Raw genomic sequence first — 10,471 nt, 5'->3', positions numbered from 1 at the left:
CCTGGCTTTCAGCCCACATTCACCAGGGAGCAGTGCTGGTGTTTTAGTAAAAAATGTGCCACCGACACTGTTCCTCTGGGAGGGAACGTGAATTAAAAAAAAAAAAAGCAGCAGCAATTTCAGAAGGCTTAACGGATGTGACAAGTGCAAGGGATTAGTGGATGGGGAAGATCGGAGCAATGCTGATTGACAGGAAAGTTTGTGAACAGCATCATCAATTTTGCTTATGTATCTGGTGATCGTTTTGCCTGTTCCCCAACAACCCAGCACGAAACCTTGACTTGTTGTTCCAGTAGATCTTGTGCTTTGTTTTTACACATTTCTGTGCTCTGTGTTTCAGGATCGCCTTCATCCCTGCGAAGAAATGTCTTGCTACGACCTGTGCCCCACCACCAGCAGCATCGCCTGCCCCCAGCCCATCGCTAACAGCTGTAATGAGCCGTGTGTCCGCCAGTGCCCCGACTCAACGGCCCTCATCCAGCCGCCCCCCGTCGTCGTCACCTTCCCCGGCCCCATCCTCAGCTCCTTCCCCCAGCAAGCCGTGGTGGGCTCCTCCGGAGCCCCCGCCTTTGGGGGCTCCCTGGGGCTGGGGGGCCTCTACGGCGCCGGGAACCTCTATGGTTACGGGGGCTCTCTGGGGTATGGGACCCAGTATGGATACGGGAGTTCAGCCCTCTCCACGCTCGGCAGCGGGTACTGCAGCCCATACTCCTCCCGCCGGTACAGCCGGTTCCTCCGCAGCAGCTGTGGGCCCTGCTAAAGGCAGCAGAGAGGTCTCAGAAGAGCCACACGTGAAGGCCCAAACGCAGAGCTATGAGGATGGGGGTTCAGCGTTCCTGCCGCCCTGCAATGGAGCTACTGCCACTTAGCATTTCTGATCTTTCTTCAGCTTTTTGTTTACCCTTCAGTTTCTAGTTCGTTGTTTGCTATTGTTGCCTGTTCCAGATTTCCCTTTTTTTTTAACCATCGTGGGGCAACCTATTCCATATGGACATCACTCATAATGACAAGCATCTTCATCAGTAGTTGCACGACAGAGAGAAGAAAGTCAGCTGAGGACAGCAATATCTCTGAGCAGGACATTTGTTGGACATTCTCTGAAATTGTCTGGAAACAGATTTTTCATATTCTGTGATATCTCGCTTTGCAAACATAGGCATTTCTTGCTCATTAAAATTTTTTTGCATCACACAGCAACCTTCTGGTTTCCCTTCCTCCCTTCATCCACAGCCTGCCCTGGGTGATATCTTCCCATGGGCAGGACCAAGCTGCTAACTAAGCAGTAGTAGTACAGAACATTTTAGCACAGACTGAATTTACACCGTGTCACAAATGTTGCCGTAATGACACTCCTGAGTAGCAGCTTTCCATCCTTTGAAGATATGAAAAGTTTAAAATAACGTAGTATCTTAACTCCTGTTATTTAAACATGATTTCAGTGGGGCCTTTCCATGAGCATCCAAATAGAGAATTGTGGATTTCCGTGTTGAGCTCAGCATGACCACAAATGCCACCAAGGTTGTGCCCAGCAGACTACTTTCCAAATGTAAACTTGCACCTATAAATTCACAGATGCAATGCTCAATCTACGGCATTGACATTGCTCAGCAATACTTAAACTCCAGACATCCCAAGCAGCTAATACATTGCTCTTATTCCTCCCTGCAGTCATCAGCCTGTCCACCCCAGTAAGAAAGAGGAATAATCCCTGTTCCCTCTAAGAAATAACTGTAGCACAGTAAGTATTAGAAGTAGAGACTCAGTGCTTCTAAGCTTCTGGTAATACAGCTAATTCAAATTGTAATGAAGCTGCCAATAAGGCATGTTCAGTCCTGTGCAAACAAAGAATAAAGCCAATCCCTGCCCTCAAGTGCGTTCAGCGTAAACAGACAAGACAAGCAAAGCATGAGCATCATTGTTCTTCTCCCTTTTTTGCAGATAGGCATCTTTTATACAGAGATTAAAGGCCGTGTTTTCCATACTGATAAAAACATTAGTAAATATTTTCCCCAGGTGACAAAGGAATCGCTTGGCAAAGCCCAGAACTGAATTCCTCTCTCCAATATCCCCATCTAACAATTGACATACGACCTCTGTTTCCAGTTTTCTATTCCACTGGTTAGCTTCAGGATTGCTTTTCACTGTTACTCTCACCTCCTTTAGGAAAAGAGGAAAATAGCAGCAGATAAGGAGCATACCGTGGAATATTCCTGTCTGTCTCTTTGCTCTGGTGTCAGGAACACTGCATATATTGGGACGGGGAGAGTTTCAGTAATGCTAACTTCCATGTTAATATTCAAATTTGCCTGTAATCTGGATCAGTACTCTGACTGCTATGTGTGAGTCAATAATGATGGTGTTTAAAATTGAAAATATCCTTTTTTTTCAAACAGAACTCTGAAAATGAGCTAATCAGTCAAACCGACATGTTTTTATGAACTTCTGCCTATTTTATCTGAAAGACTGTACATGGCATGGCCAGTAGTATACGGGATGTAGGAAATTTAACAGATCATAGAATCATGGAATCATGGAATGGTCTGGGTTGGAAAGAACTTTTAAAGACCATCTAGTCCAACCCCCCTGCCACGGGCAGGGACACCTTTCACTAGATCAGGTTGCTCAAAGCCCCATCCACCCTGACCTTGAACACTTCCAAAAACCAGTGACCTAAGGATTCAAGACATGGCTTATTGTAATTTCTTTTCTAAGTAAAAGGGGACAGTGAGCTAAAAAAGATTCCTTTCTTCAGGTTTCTCTGATAGAGCATTTTATTTAAAACATCTGAAACATTCAAGTTCAAATACTCCAATTGCAAAACGGATAAAAGGTAGACTGCAAGTAGACACTTTGCTAATTCCTCCAGAATCAAACCCTGGAAGGAAGCTGGCATTCAGCAGGGCATATTTCTACTTCTGTTATGTTAAGCCATTGTGCCTGCAAGCTATTTACCAGTGGTGTGAGTCTGAACCACATAAAAAATCATTAGGCTTTAGTAGTGACTAAATATTTAGTGAATCCACCTATTTAAATCAAACATGAAAGGCTTAACTCCCACAGATATGTGTCTTAAACTGTAATTTAGTGCGTGGGCAAGACATATACTTCAGGCTGTGTTTACAACATCTTTCTGAATCAACTTCTGATTGTATCTCATTTACCAATAGTGTTACCTTGTACTAGGATATAAACACATGCTCAGAGCACAAGAGAGAAGAGAGTCTAGTGACCTCTATAGTTCAAGATGAGACAGTGTGATTTCATTTACTGTTGCTTCCTGTTCTTGGTAATTACTTGTTTCACTGACAGGAGGAACAGGAGTCTGAGTTGCTGGTGCTGACCGTCAACAGCCTGGACTTCTCATGTCTGACCAAGAACCACACAAGACCTCGCAGTCAGATGTGGTCCGCATGTTGCAGTGGCCAGCAAACTGTCAAGATCTCAGCACTGCTTCCAGATGATCACAATGAACAGCAGCTGGTGTTCCTCCTCTCTCGTATCTGCATGTGGTGTGACCTGAGATGCGCAGGGTCTGCCAGTGAAATTAGTTCTCTTATCTTCTACTGTGCTCATTTGTGATTACACTTACATGAAAGAGTAATCCAAGTTCAGCCTGCTGTGCATTTGGGAAGTGGCAGATTGCTGATGGTCAGGAGCAGTACAGAAGGCAGTTAAAGAACTGTCTTTTGGTGTTTGCTGTGGTCTATGGTCATAACATGCAAATTTAGGCTGGCAGATGGGAATCAGCAATGCAAATTTTGCAGTTCCTGCTCTCCAAGGGACAGTCTCTGCAGGTGACTTTACCAAATCATGATGTTGTGGAGTGCTATGTCTTCAAGCACATTCAAAGTCAGTAGAGTCCATCGATCAATTAATACATACTACAGTGATCTACTTATAGTCTGGGCTCTAACTTCTGGCTCCCACGTGTGCCTTTCTGTAGCACAACAAGTACGTAGGCAGAGCAGCTTCATCCAGGTAGGCTGACAACACCCACACTGAAGGATGCCTCTCTGTGCCCTTTCACCGCAGCATGAGAAACTGGCTGCTATTGCAAGTCCAGTGCAGAAGGGCAGCAAGATGGGCTGAGAAGAGGATCGATGTAATTCTACCATTCTATGTGGGATGAAAACAAAAATCTTGAAAAGAAGACTTCTGTAGTGATCAGCACCATAGTGATGTGTCTTGGAAATACCTGATCCGGTTGCTTTAGTGCGCTGCATACCTGCACAAATAAGTACTGGTTTTTTGACAGCATCCTAGTGACTCCAAGAATAATCATGCAGTGCATCGGAGACAGAGGAAGCATGAAAACAAGACAAAGCCTTCAGACGCATCCTAACAAGAAAGAGGTGTTGCCTGGCCACCTCATTGTAACCTCCTCTCATTTCAGCTAGTTTTACAAGTGAAGTCACACCTCCAAACCTTTGAAGTTATTAGCACATACTTGATCCTGTCCGAACAAATTTCTGCAGCGTGAGACTGGGGTTTGCCTGGACCTCCTCTCATTTCAGCTAGTTTTACAAGTGAAGTCACATCTCCAAACCCTTTGAAGTTATTAACACATACTTGATCCTGTCCAAACAAATTTCTGCAGCGTGAGACTGGGGTTTGCCTGGAATTAGCCTGCTCAAGTATTGTGAAGTTTGGCAGTGCATTGCAGATATTCCTAGGAACAGCAGCTTCACACAGGGAAGAGCAGAAGTGCTGAGCAGTGTCTGATGTCTGGGCCATCAGAGTCCTGGTTTGCACTGCAAGCATAGAACAGGGTGAATGCCTCTTAATAGCTGTACTAATTGTATGCAAAACGCATCACTAGAAAAACAGCTCTACAGGACACACTGAGCAGCCTGGAACCATGTTGCTGTGGAACAAAGAGAGGTGCTGAACATGCCCAGTATCCACGGTCATCTGTGAGTAGCCTGAAATTTAGGTGTAAAGTTCCTGAGATGGAAAATATTATTTGGCCTGAATGATATGTGTTGCTCTGCAGGGAAGACTTAAGAATTATTCTTTTATTTATTTTAACTGGGGCTGCCAAGAATATAGAGGTATTAACGGGAAAGTTCAAAGAATTTGCAGGATCTCAGCAAAGATTTGCCATTCAGTTAAAAATTCCTGTTGGCTATTCAAAGGAAACTTCTACCCACAGATCGTTACATGCTCTTTTTAAACAATGAAAAATATCATAAAACCAATGTATGGGGATGTAATTAAATTGGAGCCTCAAGCAAGTAGTGAGACACAGGGAAGATCTTCAAAGTGACTCGTGTGTTTAACTTTCTTTGCTGGCATGTAGCAAATACACACTGTAACCACGCCTGTCCTGGAGGAAATTTCAAACTTGGTTGTAGGGGTTACAAAACATGTTTATCTAGCATGAAACTACTTTGTGCAGAAGGCAGTCATTATGCTTGCTCCTGCTTAAAGGACCTGGTCACCTGCCAGCTTTAGGCATCGAAAGAAAGCAAACACTGTCACGTTTCACTACAGAGATTGCTGCTCACCCAGAATGGTATATAAACAAAAAATGGTGGACAAAAAAGACAAGAATTATCTGATGCACAATAATTTAATGAGAAAGTAAGAAGTAAAAGATCTTATTGAGAATGAAAAACACAGGGAAAATATTGCCAGGGTTTCATTAAAGGCTGCAAGCAAAGAATTGCTCCAGGGCTATGCATTCCACATATATTACTTTTTCTTTTTCATGGCATGGGAAGACTTACAACCTCATCCCACTTTCAACCAGCCAAAGATCATTGATATAGCTAATTCAAGGCCTTTATTATCATGAGCCACTGGAAAGAATAGTCAGAAAACTAAATTAAATTGTTAGCTTGAGAATTACGTGTAAGTGTGATTTCAGTTCACGCTCCGGGAAAGCAATGCCAGTAACAGGATTTGTGGAGGCACGTCTTCCTCCATGTTGGGTGATTGCTCCTTATTCACAGCACATTTAACATGGTCTGCAGCTCCCAAAACCATAACCACTGGATCCATAGGAAGAATATGACCTCCCATAATTGTACAAGCTCCTAGAGCCACTGGGACCCAGAGAGCTCATGGATCCAAACAAGCTCCCAATGCCGGATGGTGCTGAGCTGCCCACTATGCTCTCCTGAGGGCAGGAGCTGAGAATAGGTCCTGGAAAGGTCATGACCACGGGTGGTGGGTAGATCACAGCTCTCGAATCACCACAGGATGTAACGCAGGGCTGGCTCCAGGCATCTGCAATCGGTTGCGGGCAGGTCACTTCGCAGGGCGCAAGGCAGCGGGAGCTGATCATCTGTCTGTAGGAAGACATCTTCTGGGAATGGAGAGAAATCTGAAACACACAACACCAAGGCAACACAAGGCTGAAAGCTCAGACACGAATATAATGGAGATTGTGCTTGGAAGAGAAAGAATAAGAGAGAGCAAGAAGACCAGAAGGAGAATGAAGTTTTCAGTTTTCTCTCAGCAGCCATGTCCCTTTTCTCATATTCTCATGCCCTCCTCCCCTCCCTTGGAACAATCTCAATTTCTTTTGGCTCCTAATTATAGAGCCAACTTGATACATAAAAACATCATTAACAATCAAAGAAATTGTGCATTTGAACTTGAGCTCTCCCTCTATCCTTTACCATTTCTCCTTTCCACCATGCCTTTTTGAAGCTGACTTACTGTGACACTTGATCAATTCTTTTATAAATAACTGCAGAAAAGAACAGAAACACTGGCCAGCACCTATATAGTAACATCCTGTGCTGGTTCTGCACCATCTGTAATCATTACAACTGTATGTGGCAAGTCATTGTTATTCCAGCTTTAAGGAAGAGGTAACTGAGGCTGAGAAGTGAATGCATTGCCCAGAGCTATTTGGTGAGGTAACAGGAGAGACGGAGTTAAAACTGAGGCAAGCCTGGTTGTTAATGACAGTGTTATTCCCCAATCCTTCAGATGCTACAGCTGGCACCAGGGCTCCCCTGCGTGTTCTCTACAAAGATAAAATGAGCAGCAGCCACATCCCTGAAGAGCTCATAGAGTTTGCTTGGCAGAATATCCCACATTTGGGTGGGAATGCGGTATCAGTGAGGTTTCCAGTATAACTAGGACTCCTGTGAATGTGGTCCCAGCTGACCTGCTAAAGATGACCAAGGTGACAGATGACTGACAGAACTAGGAACTGTAGATAGTTTTGTGGAGTCCATTTCTTTAATCATAAGATCATTTGATCACTCATAAAATCAATTTGCAGCTCCTCTTGATCTCTGCCCTGCCTTACTAAGACCCATAAAATGTAAGGCTGTGAGTAAAGAAAAGGAATAAAGTCCTGACCATAACAAGTACATAATGTAACACATGACAGGCTTCAAACTAATTCAGAAATAATTGCAAAGAACAGGACAAAAGATTCTTTCTAATGGTGGCTTCCTAGTTCAGTCTGAGACTCAGAGTTAACTTTTCTTGGTAGTCACCATTACAAGTCAATGCGAACAAAGTAAGGCAGATTCATAAAGGCAGGATGGTCAGGCTGGAAGAAATAGGAATTCACTAAATCTCACAATAAATAAGTTTGCATATTAAACTTTCAACTGCTCTGAAAACTCTTTTCCTGCCCATTTAGAGCCTGCCACTGAATAAGTAGGAAACAGCTCTTTCTGAAAGAAAGCTTCAAACATTTCACACATTTTTAAGAATCACAGTTTTGTTTCAGTTAAAATGCTGCATTGTTACAATAACATATTGACAGCAATAGCATCAGGCTCAGACTTACCCCCTCACAGCAAAGAGCAAGTCAGGAGAAATGGTTAGAGCAACCCAGAACTGTGAGTGCTTTTATGCCTTTTCTTAAGCAATCAGGAGGATATGAAACATTCTTCATGTATGATGTCCTAACGCATTATCAAACAAAAATTCACTCCACCTGTAACTGCCCCAGATAACGCAATTATTTTGCTCAACAATGGTGATTACTATTATGTTTTTGTCATTACTCTGACAGAGTAATTTTTTTTTTCTTTTGTTGCTTTTTCCTATTTCTCTGATTGCCTCATGGAGCAAAGATTGCTCAGAAGTTTGTCCATAAACACAATATGGTGACATACCTGAGATACTACCCCACTTTTCCAAGTCATGCTCCAGTAAGGGGGCATTGTGCAATTTATCCATCATACCCGTGCACATTAATTCCTGTGACTCTGATATGAGGCACATTAGATCTGAGTTATAGGTTTGGAAATGGGAAGCGTTTGTTCCCATCCTCCTGGCCAAGAAACAAACACAAAGCACATGTCCCACTTCAAGCTTTAAAAGTACAGGTGGAGTAACCTATAAGCAGGGAGCTGCTGTTATCCAGTCCTGGCATGGCAGACAGGAGCCTCAGATAATGAGAAATTCATGTTTAGCTTTCATTGTCAGGGAGTCCATGGGATCATTGCTGAAGACCTCAGGGCTCCTGAGTGATGAACGATTCATGGTTTGAGGTGAAACAGGTGAGGGAGTGAAGCCATGCATCACCCTAGGAAAACCTTGGGCTGGAATCTTAAAGTGCCGTTTCACCTGATGCAGAAGATTGGCTGCTTACTTCAGCAGATTTCTTCCTCAGATCCAGTACCGTGTCTTCAGTTCTTCAGTTATTTCCTGATAAAACTATTTCCAATAGTGTCTATCCATTTTGTGTACCCAAGTTGACATAATTTACAAACACTTCTTTAACCTCAAGAAGATGAGTTCTTCCCCTCTAAAATCCAGCCCCTTCTACAGAATTTAAAGTTGAATGTCTGGTTTTGAGTAACCTCGAGACTTCTGTTCTAAAATGTTAATTTTATTCCAATTTGTCCACTGTTACCAATACTGCAGTGTAATGCTGTACCGGTGATCCATGCAAGAAGGCTGAGGAAGCCCCTTTTCCGGGGCCGCCTTGGGTTTTCCTTCAGTATTGTTTCCTAGCAATACCTGCGGAGACAGGCCCTTTAAAGTTACTGATATTTTATGGTAGAGGATTCACATAAGGAAGAAACAGGAACAGAAACAAGGGGAGAAGATGTTGTGGGGAAACAACCCACCTGGTCTGCTCCTCCTGCCCGAACCACACCTGGTTTCACTTTGTCTGGAAGCAGGTGATGGCAGTGATGACATATACCTATAGATACCTGCCGATGAATCACATAATTCTTGGAGATGCGTCCCTCTTCTAATCATCCTGCCCTCCTGATAGGGCAAAGGGAGCTACATAGTAGTACCAATACTGCTGACACCCCAAACTGTTTCTTTTGACTCATGATGTTCAGGGTTACAGCCACATGCTTTGCTTTTGTAATTTTATGGACCCACCAAGTGGCTGCCAGATGCCATCTTAATGTTTTTTCCCATATAATGGAAGTTTCATGTACTTTACTGACTTAAACCATTCACAGCCATTTTTGCCAGTGCAAATATGGTACAGTAAAATATTCAGAGACAAATAGCTCCATGAAAAGCAAAGTGAGTGTGACGTATGGACTACCTTTGCACAGATTCCTCATATGACAGTACTGCTGTGGCACATATGGACTCATTGTATGTGAACAACCATCAAACCCATTTACTAAATTAGCACAAATATTCTTACCTATACCAAGCACATAATTTTAATGTAACACCACCAAAAAAGACATTCAAATGTATCTGCAAAAACTTCCATGAATTGATTTTAGATTATTTTACAAGTGTGACTAAAACCCCTTCCTGGCTAGCTTGGATGAACATCACAATCAAGAATAGCAAAGGGACATCCTTAGTGTCAGTTTGCAATTGAAATCCAAACTCTGCTCAGGATGCCCAGGTATTTCTGGGCAATTCTTCCAAGCCCACGGTGGATGGTTTTGGAGTCATCCATCCAAGAGTGCATCTCATACAGTGTGGGTGGAATTTGTCTCATCTGGTAACGTAGCACACCCAGGTTGTACTGGCATGTCTACTACACCCTAGGAGGAGTCACATAACAGCACACGAGTGGATGAGCCATCTGAGAGAAGGAGAATGCAATGAAAAAGGAGTAACTGCCAACAAGGAGAGGTTGAGTAGCACTTTCTGTTTGAGGAACAGTATTTCTAAGTTCTTAAAAAAAAAATATTTATGCCTTGGTGTGTCTATACTTCAAGCCAAAAAGCATGACAGCTGTTGATGTGGACACATTAAACTCTGTTGCTGGAATGGCCACAAAACCTAGCTGGGACCATAAAATAAATATTCATAGGGATAACGCAATACTCAGCACTGCGCTCTTGTGGCTTAGCTGAGAGTGTGACTCAAGCTGAGTAAATCAGAGTTATCTCAGACACCTCTAGACGAGGTGAATTCATGTCTCTGAGCTGAAGTGTTGGCATACCCTCCTCAACTTGTCTTGAAAATTATGGTGCCGTTTCCAGCTCAGAATTAGTGATGCATATCTGGGACCTCCTGAGATAGAATTGTTGTCAAGATGAAAGTGTCTTTTGGGGGGGGG

The 10,471-nt window shown here is 43.2% G+C and overlaps 2 protein-coding genes across 2 annotated transcripts; one reads left to right on the top strand and one right to left on the bottom strand.

Moving 5' to 3' along the window:
* Positions 1 to 334: 334 nt before the first annotated feature.
* On the top strand, positions 335 to 760 carry LOC104081334 (scale keratin-like). The gene has a single exon (XM_009584035.1). It carries the CDS (start codon positions 365 to 367, stop codon positions 758 to 760), a length of 396 nt encoding a protein of 131 aa, XP_009582330.1. The 5' UTR covers positions 335 to 364.
* A 5,199-nt stretch (positions 761 to 5,959) lies between these two features.
* LOC104081333 (scale keratin-like) lies at positions 5,960 to 6,307 on the bottom strand. Its single transcript, XM_009584034.1, has one exon. The coding sequence runs from the start codon at positions 6,305 to 6,307 to the stop codon at positions 5,960 to 5,962; it is 348 nt and encodes a 115-aa protein (XP_009582329.1).
* Between the last annotated feature and the right edge of the window lie 4,164 nt (positions 6,308 to 10,471).

Source organism: Fulmarus glacialis, unplaced genomic scaffold (assembly GCF_000690835.1).
Source record: "Fulmarus glacialis isolate BGI_N327 unplaced genomic scaffold, ASM69083v1 scaffold4098, whole genome shotgun sequence".
NCBI classification, from domain to species: domain Eukaryota; kingdom Metazoa; phylum Chordata; class Aves; order Procellariiformes; family Procellariidae; genus Fulmarus; species Fulmarus glacialis.
The sequence above is the reverse complement of the archived record's forward strand: the minus strand, read 5'-3'. Positions and strand labels throughout refer to the sequence as shown.